A 14603-nucleotide genomic window follows, 5' to 3' on the forward strand; every position below is an offset into this window, starting at 1 on the left:
AATTTTAAACATAAACTCACTCATTTTTCATAAAACAAGACGACTTAATATCTTAAGTCATTTTATCATAAATCATACATTTACTTCTCAAATAAATGTATCATGAAAAAGAGAATGTTTAGATATTTGAGAATGGACATTTGCCAGACTGTACCTTTAGGGTTAGAGATTTAGAAATGTACAAATCCAAACCAGAATGTTTGAAGAACACCAATACAGTGTTATTGAAAAGAAACATGTTTTATGGACAGTACATGGCCGCTAACATCTTAACAAACCATTATAGTCCTTAAATCATTTCATTCTAATCAAATGTAGAACAAAATAGCCTGATGGTTCATGATGCATTTGTCCTGTGAACAGTGTCTGCTCTCTGGGGTCATGTAATTTGTATTCTCCTGTACGTGCTGAAAGGTGCGGGTCCTTTGTATCACATTTCCTGAGAGCACTGAGTAATAATGAGCGAACAACCAGATGTATCCAGCTCCCTAGGTGACCAATTTCACTTATCCGTGACACACCTTCACTCCTTCTCATCTGATATAATCTGCTCAGGATGAGAAATTAAAGCCAGTTCCCTGATGAGAATGGTGAGGACTTCATGATCTTCCCAGTTGGGGTCTTTTGATGGCCAGATATTTACAGCTCAGCTTGAGATAATCTGTAAAACAGACTTGAGTCTCAACTGTCCCACAACAGTTAGAACAATTACGACTGCAAAACCCTAGCGACCATCCACAGCAAAGCAATTCTAAATGGACAAGCATTTTTAAATGAAATCTAGTTATTATTTATAATACACTCTATTAGAACAATAGATGGTTGTCTGGCCGATTTCAAAACAGAAAGAAGTTATTTTGTAACACAAAATTGTTACCATTATAACGTATCATCTCTTAGAAGACTAAAGTAATTCTTCGGGTCTGAATAAGATGAAAATAAACTGGCAGTTAACATGAAACTGCCAGTCCTGCACACCGATTATGGAAACTATAACAATAGCTGTAATGATAACTATTTACGTCCACAGGACTAAAACATTATGTTTACTCTAAGCGCAATGCTGCAGGCTTTAAACTCTGATAGATTTTGATTGGCCAACGTTTTTTAATCATTCGTCAGGTAGGAAGTAATTCCAGATCAGCAATTAATTAATCATTTCAGGTTCTATGCTAGTCCAAATTCTGACATTTAAAGGAATAGTTCACCCAAAAATGACAACTCTATGTCTTCACAGCACACATTCCCATTCACTTTCATTATACTGTACATAAAAGTGAGGACAGGATATTCATCAAAAAAATATTTTCCACAGAAGAAAAAAATACCATATTGGTTTGAAATGACCTGAGGGTGAACAAGTGTTGCTTTTTGCACAAATTGTTGCTTTAAAATTTGCTTCTGAAGACTAATAATTGCTTGTAAAAACAGAATTGGCAAAAAACGAATTCCATTCTGGTCTCTAATGTCTAAATGATAAATGTCATTGTCACTGCATGCATACAAATCCTACATATCAATGGAAACCCAGGCTTATCAGTCAACAAATCAGTGCAAAATCCTACAGGGTCTCATCATGGCACACAGCTGGGGCTTTGAAAGACCCACACCTGAATCAAACAGTGTAACGGCCGGGATGAAAAATGAGAATGCTGGAGGGTTGCCAAATCTGACATATTCATGCCAAGCACTAAAGCACCATGAACAGCTCATTCTCTGATAATTCGCTCATAAACAAAGTCTTCCATATGCATTTTTTTCATTTAAATATAGTGACACAAAAGTATAATCCTGGGAATGTGAGAGTCCATGCAAACATTTGCTCTAGAGGTCATTAATTTTACATAAACAATCAGAATGAGGGAGGTATGCCAGTGAGGATTGTGGGAGCTGAGAATGAAATACCAGGAAAAGACTATTTGAATTATTTGTACAGCAAGAGTGATGTTTGAGGGAGTCGAATGTTTAAAGTTACCAAAGAGTTTAAACTCTCAATAACAGATTTTAAGAGAAGATCATGCCTATCAAATGAAAGAACAATGCCTTGAGCCACAGTTTGCAGACAGATAAAGGCTGGCTCAGCAACACTTTTCCTTCATTTAATTAAATGTGTGACTCAGAGGAATCAGACCCATTGATCTGTTCTTACTCTACATCAAAAAACAAAAGCACAGCATTTAATAAACTCTCACTTTGAGGCCCAAATGACTGTGCATGTCTGCCTGTCTGGTTTGCAGGCCTCTAATAGCGCTGTAATCCTCTTCTGTTTGAGAGGTTCCCAAGCTCCCGGTCCTGTTCCAACCTGCAACCTGGCAGGTCCACTTGAGTGGGGTAGGATGAGGAATTCTCAGCATTCCACAGGGTCAGAAGACTGGAAGAACCAATCAAAGAGCCGAAGACAACACCACTAGCTTCTGCACAGGAAGAGAACATAAAGAACCACTGGGCACTCCGTGCTGAATGAGCTGTTTAAAGAAGTCGTAAGAGGGGTATATATTTGTTTTGTGCTCTGAAAGGCTGCCATCTCCGAAAAGGGATCAAGTGGGGATATGAACAGTTTACTCTAGCAGACCTGAAATTAAAAATGACTCCTTTTACTTTCTTACAAAAATATTCCTGGACTTACTGTACATGATTCATTGGTGCACTTTATTCCAAAGACTGTGGTATCTTTAATGAAAATATAATGAATTGCTTCTCATGATCCAATCCATACCTAACCCTCTGGGATCTGAGGGGGTTTTGAGCCCTGGAGAAGTTGTTTTTTCAGTTGCTTATAAACATATTGATGGTTAAAGTCTGATTACACTGTATTCAGCACAAACTGGGCTACAATAATATGTGAGCAACATGTACATGTTCGTAATTTTGAGAAAATAATGTTTATGTGTGGTTGTTGAAAAAAATAAAATTTTAAGTCACTGAAATAAGGCCATAAAACACATACTAAACATAGACTTTTGAGTACTGGATCTTGTAGACTAGAGTTTTTGTTACAAAATGATGTGAAAATCATCACTAATTCACTTAAAACAACATATTGATTTAAACTGTGTAAGTTTTTGTTTAGAAAGGCCATAGAATGACTGTGAATAATGATGTGATTCATACCTGAAGAGATAAAGACCGTCCCCTAATAAAACCAAGTTAAAATCAGTTTATAAAAAGCAAATGCCCATTTTATGTTCTCGTTTGGACCAATTTCCTTATATATTGTCACATTTATGATATGAAGATGGTTCTCTATAAGTGGGACTAGTGTTATTTTAGTATCATTGATATGCTATCATAGTTAATATTTTGAATTAGATTTTATTTTTCAATTTTCTGTTTTCACTTTAATTTTAGTTAAAGTTTAGTAATTTGTTGCAGGTTTTTTTTTTTTTTTTTTTTTTTTTTTTTAAATATATCTATTTAGATTTTATTCATTTTTTATTTGTTTTAGTTTATTTTAGTACTTCAAGTTAAACTAAAGTAAATGAGATATGCTGCCTTGGCAACTAGCTAGAAATAAAAAAAAGTTTTTATATATATATATATATATATATATACATAGTGAGCATTTTATATATACTGCATATAAAAGTAAATAAACGTTTATTTAATTTCAAGTAACAAAAATGTTTTTTTTTTTTTTTTAGTTAATTATAATAACCCTGAATGGGGCACACCATGCTATTCCCTAAAAAGCCCTAAAAGGCAAATCCTTCACCTCCCTTGTCTCTTCCTAGCATATATGTCTCCATTTCACACTAAAAGCTGTAAAAGCAGTGTTAATGCATGTTGTAAGTAGGTGATCTCACCCCACTCCTGCATTATTTAAATCTTCACACTCCTCATGCTCCACTAAAACCAGATCTAATTCCTGTCTCTGTGGGGAGAGAGTGCAGACATGTGGTTTTTGGTTGTAAAATTTAGAATATCAGAGAAATGTGTTTGTCTCTTTTCATTTGAAAAGCTTCAGTTTGAGCCAGCACATTCCATCTCCCAGGGATATGCTGAGAGAAGAGAGGAGTCTGGGAAGTGTCCTGCTTAGACAAACGTAGCCTACAGTAACGAGAGATTTTATTAGATCTCTTTCATAAGATGCATCAATGCCCTCATGCATTTTTTTTTAAAATTACAACAGTATTTTATATTGTATAGCATATTTTATCCAAAATTGTCAGTACCATAATCCTAAAAATAAATCTCATGCTCTTCACTATAGCACAATAATGAAAATCATCAAATCATTCATTCAATGAAAAAAAAAAAAACTAAAATAAACCAAAAAATATTAAAATAGGGATTTTTTTTTTATTTTTTTATGTATATATACACATTTAAATCTATTTTACAAGTAATTAAAAACAGATTCTACCATGGTATTTTACAAATGAGCTTAAAAAAAATCAATTAGTTAACATCAACTAACATAATAACAGTATAATTTTAATTGATGTTCGTTTCTACCTTCACTAATACATTATTAAAATAAAAAGTTGTATCTGTTAATTTTATTTAATGGACCTGAGCTAACATGAACTAACAATGAACAGATGTATTTTTGTTAACTAACATTAACAAAGATTAATAAATAATGTAACAAATGTATTGTATCAGTTAATGCATTAACCAACATAATGGAACCTTATTGTAAAGTGTTATCAATATTATAATTTCTTGATCCATTTTTTAATATAATGACATATACATAAAGTCAGAATTTAGAACTTTAATTTTAAATTCAATAATTTTAAAGAACTTCTAAAAAATGCTGGGTTAAAAACAACCCAAGTTGGGTTGAAAATGGACAAACCCAGCAATTGGGTTGTTTTAACCCAGCGGATGGGGTTAAATGTTTTATTTAAGTTTTATTTAACCCAACTATTGTTTAAAAAATATGGCTGGCTTAAAATGAACCCAAAATAGGTTGGAAATTAAAAATCAGACACATAATTATTAGAGGCAACAATAATAATCAAATGGTGAACATTTATTAATAAGCAAGTGAATAAATGTTCAATGTTTAATTATTATTCATTAAACATATTAATAAATGTTAATTTCCAACATACATTGAGTTCATTTTAAGCAAGCAATACAGTAATTTTTAAACAATAGTTGAGTTAAATAAAACTACCCAGCAAGTTGGGCAAACATTTAACCCAACCGCTGGGTTTGTCCATTTTCAACCCAACTTGGGTTGTTTTTAACCCAGCATTTTTTAGAGTGTATAATGTATATTAAAAAAAATTACATTTGGGCCATCAATTTAATGATGAGGTTCACTGCACTGACTTTATTAGCTGGCCTTTCACGAGCCGGCGTTCTTTTGGTTTAATAGCATGTAAAGCATCTTATAGGGTCTATCTAAGTGGCTGGCAGATAGTTAAAGTGAACACAGCTGGGTCTTCTTTAACCATGCATCTGCCCGTTTAGCCTTCTTAAAAGATCCAAAATGCCATTTCTGTACCAGTGTAGCACACGCCTGAGTGATGCACTCACTGTGACCATGTGGCCCACTCTCATGTTTCAGAGCCTGGACAATATCACGCTCCCCAGACTGCACAGCTCATCGATCCAGTCCTTCAACAATAACACTGCATTAAGTGGTGAATTTATAACAGCTTGATGAAACATAAAGGTCAAAAAGACAAGTGATTTAGGTGATTACTTTCAAAGCAGCGTCATTGGCAAAAGGAGATTCCACAGTTCTTTGAAGTGCTTCCTTCAGGGCTTGTATAGATGAAACTAGATGATAGGCTCTTAATTAGCAGGAAATCACAAATAAGGAAAGAGCTATTTCGGGGAACTCCCTATGATCCCACAACAGAGGCATAACTGACAGCTTCAAAAAATACATCAGCGACAATTACATACAGCACATTCAATACATTTTCTCACTAAAGCGAGGTGCTGACCCATATTTGTGTCACTAATTCTGGTACAACATGCTTTGATATATAGCAGCAAGCCATTGCTGAGAGTTTTCCTTTTGAAAGCAACCACAGAGAGGGTAATAGGTTTATCAGGAGCATAAACAGTCTCTGCAGGCAACAGGTTTTACCAGCACAGGATATGAGGGAATGACAGAGCTCTGCTGAACAAAACCTGTAGATATCTTTGAAAATAGCTACTTTGAAGCAAGAAAACACTTCTGACAGCAGACAATATCTTATTATAACAACTGTAAAAGAAAGTAGATTATGTAATGTTTATATCCGAAAGACTGTTTCCTGTCTTTGTGAAAGCACAGCCCACAGTTAGCTTTAAATTCATGTCTTGAGGTGTATTTTTCTTTGGCATAGCCAGCGGCAAAGGTAAAATTAGTCTAAAAATCTGCAGGCATTTCTCATAACAAGGAAAATAATATTGCAATGATCTCAAAGTCGCAGTACTCTACTGTCCTGCCTTCTCCAGCTACACAGTCCTATTGTTTTGACTGTTCTTGGCATCTGCTGGTGCGTTAACACCCGTCCTATTTCACCAGATTTGGATTCAAATGACCTTTAGCAGAGTAACTAGAACATTGTAGAAATTGTAAACCGATATACTCCACAAAAAGAGTTTGTCCTCCATTTATAGTATTATAAAAAAGCTGTCAATTATAGCGTTGTTAAAGTATAGAGCAATTTTTACATGAGTCTAATAAGTATAACAGGTCAGAAATGTACAGTGGTGGTACCATGGTACAGGGATGGTATGAAATATTATTTATTAATATTAGTATTGTGACATACACTGTTGCATAGTGCTGAATGATTATTTATGATAGTTGTATGCCACATGCTACTTAATGCCAATGTCATTACCCCAAAAATATATATATTTTTTTTTTTTTTTTTTTTTACCATGGTATCATTCCAGAAAAAACAACAACATACACTCTAAAAAAATGCTGGGTTGTTTCAACCCATGTTTGGGTCAAATATGGGATTCAAATGTAATTTAAAAATTTAAACCAACAGTTGGGTTTGTCCATACTTTACCCAAACATGGGTTGAAACGACCCAGCATTTTTAGAGTGTAGCCTAGTAGAATCAAGGTGTCATAGTGGTAGGCTATTTTAGTTTAAGTTAACTTCAGGCTTTCAAATTTCTGTCACAAATTTAAAGCAGGACAACTCAAAGGTAATATAACTGAAAATAAATACTGTATATGAGTAAATAGCTTGTGAAAGTTGAGGACACTCAACGGAGATTGCGTTTCGCGGTAGCGATTCATTTTATCCAGTTGGTTCGTTTCAATGATCCGATTCACTGAAGAATCAGTAGCTACTGATGCTTTGAGAGGCTGCCGTGCTGGTGTGAACAGCTGGTTGTTGGTTTCTAGTTCAAGATGGTCTACCAGCTGCACCAGCTAATGACAAGCTTGGAACAGCTAGAAATCAGCAATCAGGCAGCTACAGCATTGTTTACAATATTATTAATGATGATATTTAGTAGTATAATAGCCTACTCGAGAGATTTTTATTGTTACCATGTTAGTTTTACTCTTGAATCATCCCTTATCGTATAGCCAACAGCAGTGAATAAGCAAAATACAAAAGTAGCCTACAGAAGCTTTGCGAATCAGTTCGACCGAATCATTCAACAGAATCGGCTCGAATAAATGATTCGCGAATCAGACATCACTAGCGCTGCAGGTGCGAAAGAGAGGTTGTGTTTTTGTCTATTCAGATGCACTGCATGCGCACAACTAGATATTAATTCATATGACATGAATACATGCAAGGAGCATAAATATATAAATGGTTTGTGATGTTGAATATGTGTCGTCATTTGTATTCCTCATTATAGTCTGTGTTAGATCAGCTCAGAAAGCTCAAAACAAACAACTTTCGACATAATGTATCCTAATATCATTCCGCAAAGCAACTGAAGGTACTTACAAGTTCTTCGTTGTCTTTTCGGTCTGTTTATGCAATGCAACAGAAAATCCAAATAAACTGCCCTTGGTTTTTCCCTCTTTGATGACCGGGAACTGCACGTCAATGTTAAATCCAGTGTTCGTTTGAATCGCGTAGATTACGAATACGCACAAGTGGAGAGACTTTCCAGCCATATTTAATATTCCCTTTTCTCTCTCTCTTCCACTTGCACAACCAAAGCCAATAAGAGTGAACTGGTCAATGACACGCCATAGGTAAGCGTCTCCTTTCACTCTCTGGCACTGAGCTGTAAGGTGTTTTTTGCTGCTCTCTGTTCCCCGCCTCCACACACCCGTCCCTCACAGCGAATTCAGACCTGCCGCTGCCCGCCACACTTGACCAGTCCTGCTTCTTCCACAAATAGAGGACTAGAAATGTCCCACAAGTCTGATAAGAAAAGAGAGTCCTTAAAATTCCTCCCCCCCCCCCCCCCCCTCTCTCTCTCTCTCTCTCTCTCTCTCTCTCTCTCTCTCTCTCTCTCTCTCTCTCTCTCACACACACACACACACACACACACACACACTGTTACACACAAGCCTTCACTTGTTGCTATGCTATACATAAGATTTCATTTTTTTTCAAGGTTTTGTTATTCAAATTTTACCACAGTTGCGTGGGTGAATCTCTTGAGAACAAGTCCAAGTCACATTTCACAACAAAATCTAAGAAATTATCTCTGATTATTTTAGCACTGTGAAGTTACTTTTTTGAGTTAATGGAATTATTTTCATGACAATTAAGCACATTCCTTAATAATAACAATGATTATTTTCCCCCCTAAAATAAAATCAGTATAATATCAGTAGGCTACAGGTAACATTTTACAATAAGGTTTCATTTCTTAACATTAGTTAACTACATTAGTTAACATGAACTAGTGATAAACAATACATGTACAGGATTTGTTAATCTTAGGTAATGCATTTACTAATACATTATTAAAATCAAAAGTTTTATTTGTTAATATTAATACACTGAACAAACAAAAACTAACAAAACTGAACAACAAAGAACAATTCGATTTTTTTGTTAACTAACATCAACGAAGGTTAATATGCTGTAAAAATATATTGTTCATAGTTAGTTAATGTTAACTAATGCTTTTACTAATGCTAACAAATGAGACCTTATAAATACTTTAGAATTCAATATAGAAATTAAATCCTTTTTTAAATTAAGGTAATGAAAAATAAATATTTTTTGGCATTGATCTAATGAAAATGTGCATAATTGTAAATAACATATTACAATGGAATCGTCCTAAAATGGCTGCGTTTTCAAGCAAAACTGTATTATATAAAATAATAGTAGCATTTAGAATTTTTTCTTTTGTTTTGGGATGTTTTTAGAGGGTTTTTTGTGAGATTCACCCATTTACTTAAAATGGTACAAACTTAGCAAAAATATATCCCTCTCAAAAACATTTAAAACTGAAAAATAAATAAATAAATAAATAAATAAATAAATTCAGGAAAGAAGTAAGATTCAATGTAGATTCACATAAGATGAACTAGTTGAATACCAGCCTGCTCATAATAAGCGTTAGTTCAGCTCCTCATGCGAATCGAGACTCCCTCAGATGAGCTGATTGGAGCAGAAGTGCCGTCACACAACAGTCCTGATAAGAGCAATACTCAAAACAGACCAACGACTGACCCCAGGTCATCACAGCATGAACTGACTGAACATAGACCAGACTGAAATGAATCAACATTCAAATAACATTATTACCAGACATTTTCATCTTAGTTTTAAGATTACGTTCGCCTGCTTGTATGTTTGGGACCAGGGAGGCTTGATTCCACTTGTTTCAGAGACCTTAAAGCACCACCACCCTCTCATTCTGATCTGCCTTGTCATGCCTTGGAGTTTCTCCTCCCTTTTTCCAGGGAGGTGGGGGATGGAGGTGCGGATGTTTTGGGGGGAAGAATTCACCCTCTGAACTGAAATAATAGCTTTGTAGATAGCAGATCACAGGAAAATGACAGGCTGCCCCAGCTTCTGTAAAAGGGTGTAAGACTCCAGCTCATGGGAAAACACAGCAGCAGATATGAGTCTCCGAGCAGATCTCAATCTATTAAAAAAAAGGCTTTTTTTTATTTGCTACTAAATTTATATTCCCTGTAGATGTGCCTTTTGGACCTTTTTGGATTATCCTTAAGCCTTGAACTGCATGCCCATGAAAGTCAGTAGACTTTTAGAATTATCCTTTTAGGGAAATATGAAGACACTCAAATATTTTTGGCAAAAAAATGGAAATGGCAAAGTACAGTTGGTGCCTTGTAAATAGCCAAGTTGATCACACTACAGAGATACTCTTAAGCTCCAGAAAATATGCTTGGGTAAAGATTTTTGGTAACACTTTAGTATAGGGAACACATATAAACTATTAACTACGACTTTTTCCTCAATAAACTCCTAATTTACGGCTTATTGACAGTTAGTAAGGTAGTTGTTAAGTTTAGGTATTGGGTAGGATTAAGAATGTAGAATAAGGTCATGTAGAATAAGACATTAATATGTGCTTTATAAGTACTAATAAACAGCCAATATTCTATTAATATGCATGCTAATAAGCAACTAGTTAAAAGACCCTAAAATAATGTGTTACCAGATTTCAAACAGGTTTTAAAACCAGATTGAAATACAGTGGGTAAATTAGTGGTGCTTGTTAAAAGGGGTGACTGATGATGATTTCACTTTTTTAACTTTAGTCAGTGTGTAATGTTGCTGTTTGAGCATAAACAACATCTGCAAAGTTACGACGCTCAAAGTTCAATGCAAAGGGAGATATTTTATTTTACAGAAATCACTTTTTAAGGCTGGTAGGGACTACAACGAGCTTCTTCCTGGGTTTGTGACATCACAAACCCCAGAATTTACATAAACCCCCGGGAACAAGGGGGCGAGGCCATGTTGAGCTGCTTTAGAGAAGAGGAAGAGTTGTTGTAGTAGAGTGTTGTTGCCAAGCCGTCATTTTACACCTGGACTGCTTTAAAACGAGGGTCAATTCAACGCTGGATTTGCACAAAAGATTAACATGACGGCACATGCTAGTCGATGAGTCATTTTGGCTGCGTGAGATTCTCCAGCTTTGTTGTTGTTGAGCAACCGAAGCGTGAGCTGTTAAAGCTCCGCCCTCTTCTGGAAAGCGGGCCGGGAGCAGCAGCTCATTTGCATTTAAAGAGACACACACAAAAACTACGTGTTTTGGCTCACACTCAAATAGGGGCAAATTTGACAAGCTATAATAAATGATCTGTGGGGTATTTTGAGCTGAAACTTCACAGACACATTCTGGGGACACCAGAGACTTATATTACATCTTGTGAAAAGGGTCATAATAGGTCCCACTATTTTTGTGCATACATTTATTCTACAGACATAAAGACATAACATCTGAATTTGCATAACTTGTTAAGGAGAGGTGTTCTACTTTTCAGAGCAATAATGCTTATGATTTTTGACTGGCAGATGATAAAATAAGCAAAAAAAAATTCTTAATCTCACAGGAAAATGTTACTAGTTTACAAGGTGGTGATTTTGTATGAATTCATACATTGTGAATTGTAAAAAACGTACAAAAAAGTAAGTATGAAGGGCCGCCCCTAAACATGAACATTACTGGGGCATAAGCAGATCGTACAAAAAAATATGAATGAAATTGGACAAAATCATACAAATTAGCCATTAATTCGCCAAAACATAAAATAGTTACGAATTGGCATGAGATTGTGTTAAACCAATCAGACAGTCAAAAAAAAGCAACACACTCCAAAATTGCTCTTTAGCTCCACCCACTCCCATGAAAAGCACTGCGAATGACGTAATTGAGTTGATCTCCAAAATACCAAAATGTTTGCATCTATTTGTATATATCTAGTGACAGGAATATCCTAGAGACTTGGGACTTGTCACCACCTAGCAACACCTTAGAAACCACCCAGAACACCCTAGCAATGCCCTGGCAACCACCTTATGGCAGCAATTTTTTCATGGCAAGCACCACTCACATTAAATCTAGTTTTAGTGACTGATTGCCTCCATTTCCCCCCATGATCCCCTGGCTTTGCATTTCCAGTGTCTTTGTCAGTAAAGCATACAGGCTTGTAAAAATGGTCTCAATACACTCCCTCCAGCTCTGCACCACACCTGAGGCAACCACACATATATATCTCAGTCTATTCAGCCTGACAGATGATGTTACCTGCTCCACTGTGAGCTCTGTAAATCTAGTAGGGGTTGTTCTCTCTGTGGACACAGATATTACTGTTGTCCATGACAAGAACATTTTTACATATGCATGAAGGGAATGCTGTGCTGGATCCATGAGTGTGAATATTACACAGCTAATGAGATTCTGCGACACAAATGACTTGTGAATTCATTGTAGGTTGAGATGGAAAATTTTAAGTATAGTGTAAAGTTCTAAAATTGTCATTGTGCAGGATGTTTTGTTCAATATACAGGAACCGAAACCAGACAGGTGAGAGACAGGTGAGAAACGTGTTTTTGAGGCTCAACCTTGTGTAATCTATATGCAGCTCTGTTCGTAAGCAACACCTGCAGTTTAACTAAATACCATGTAAAGAGTTGTTTTGTTTGATTAACAAGAAGTCCTCACCCACCCACTGTGGAGGACTGGGTGGCCTATAAGACTGTGACTTCCTCTTTTGTCTCTCACACTGCAGAGCATCTCTGTATGTTTGATTTGACCTTCTTGCAAGAATAAAAACCTTTTAAAGACACCTTGTTTGTTTTTCCAAATCAGCCTCATCATAATTAAGCCCGGAACACACCAAGCCGACGCCGACGAACTAGTGGCGACGAAAGCAGACTGCGGGGTTGGCTCATGTCGGCAGCGTCTGGGTCTACAGTTGCCTTGACACACCAAACTGACACTTGACACCCGACGGCCAAGTAGAACGTCTGTTCTGCGCCTGCGTAAGAAGAAATGCCTTTCCGTACCAGCAGGTGGCAGTAGCTGAACAGCCAATCAGAATGATCAGATGGCCCGACTGACCGACGAGCTCCGACGCCAATTCAACATGTCGAATCGACCGAAAAAAAGCAGACGAGTACAAACTTCAGCCGAAGGTGCTGAGAAAACACACTGAAAAAACTTAGTTGGCCGACGAACAAAAAACTGCCCGACGGCCGACTGTCGGCTTAGTGTGTTCCGGGCTTTAGGTTTATTTTTTTCCACGAAAAGGTAGCGATAAGAAGTGGAATATTAGTAGCAATATGTTAATAGGTTTATTGTAAATATCTATAGGTGTGTCTCCTGCCTTTATGTGTTGTATTAGCAGTGCTGTAACAATAGACATGTCAGTTGAATTTGTTTCCCAGGCCTAGACCCTATAAGTAAACCAACACCGGTCTGACTGCTCTCAGGAAACAAAGCCCCCTAGTACCCTAGGGTTTACCACAGAGTCTAACCACAGTACATACTTGGATGTAATGAGTAATAAAGCCTAAAGCTCCCATATTTCACATTTTAATGTCTCTTTTTAACTCATAAACTTGTTCTTTTCAGAATGGCTAGTGCCGTTTGCCAACATATTAAAAAAAAAAAAAATCAAATTTCCCTTTAAAATAAAAATACTGTTATTATATACCTGCAAAAGGAACACAAAAGTAGTTTTTTATTTTTATTTTCATGTACTTTCATACAACACCAGGTTAAAAAGTGACAATACCGCAATATAAAGGCCTGTTCACACCAAGGCAAATGTTCAGTGTAAAAATTCAATTCAGTAAACATTTTAGTTTGAACAGCTGTTAATATATCTGTTCAGACTGATGCAAACATAAGCATGCTTTTTTTTTTCTAATCTCTTTTCCATCACACTAAGAAAAACACTGGACAACTAATAAGATTTGTCCATTTAGTCATATGTCCAGAGCTGCTGCTTTTGCATAACAGTACAACTTGGTGGAGCTTATGAACATATTATTGCTGGTATAACCAGGGTATGTTGGCTTTTTTGTAAGCGCCACCTACTGTCAGAGAATCAAACTGCATTTTCATTCGGTCCATCTACCATTATTTACGCATTGGTCAGAACTGACAAATCGCATGTGAAAATTGAATGAATGACTGAAACCGAAATTTCATGCCGAATATTTGTAAAGACTTCTTTCTTTCTGAAATTATATGATAGAATTGTATGAGGAAAACACTTTTGCCATCTCCTGGACTGGAGTGTGAAGTGCTGGATTGTGGAATGGCTATATACCATCACAATTTTACTGGACATTTGTATAAATATCAGCTTTTTTTGTCGGTTAAACTGGTCTAAGAACTTGGAAAACGCCACATGGCTTTTTTTTCTGACACTCGTGGTGTTTTAATAAGATTTAAAGTTTTTACTGCTATTCTAAATCACAGGGCCAGGGCCCAGTAGGGGGCCTCAACAAACTTCCAAGGGGGCCACAGGATGACTAAAAAGTATTTAAATGAATAAATAATGACATCTTGATCTCATGAGAAAATGTAACAATTTTACAAGGATTTCATATGAATTTTTACAATGGGATTCTTACGAAAACGTACGGTATTTAAAAAAAATAAGCATGAATGTCCATCCCACCAAATCATAAAATAGGTATGAATTGCAATGAGAGTATGTTGATTATTATTAATATATTGAAATAATCTAACTTTAATCTAAATTAAATTTCTAAA

At 36.0% G+C, this 14603-nt stretch overlaps 1 protein-coding gene across 3 annotated transcripts in view; it reads right to left on the reverse strand.

Moving 5' to 3' along the window:
• Nucleotides 1–14603, reverse strand: part of itga3b (integrin, alpha 3b) — a 70917-nt gene that overhangs the window by 41570 nt on the left and 14744 nt on the right. The window contains exon 1 of one of the 3 annotated variants that reach the window (XM_051914669.1): nt 7877–8307. The exons of 1 other annotated variant lie outside the window; for it this stretch is intronic. In XM_051914669.1, coding sequence (XP_051770629.1) covers nt 7877–8049 — 173 coding nt within the window. In that variant the 5' untranslated portion in view covers nt 8050–8307. Of the gene's footprint in view, nt 1–7876; nt 8308–14603 lie in introns of those variants that run through there. One more of the 3 variants, XM_051914670.1, reaches the window with a different exon arrangement.

The sequence above is a fragment of the Ctenopharyngodon idella genome, chromosome 12 (genome assembly GCF_019924925.1).
Source record: "Ctenopharyngodon idella isolate HZGC_01 chromosome 12, HZGC01, whole genome shotgun sequence".
NCBI classification, from domain to species: Eukaryota; Metazoa; Chordata; class Actinopteri; order Cypriniformes; family Xenocyprididae; genus Ctenopharyngodon; species Ctenopharyngodon idella.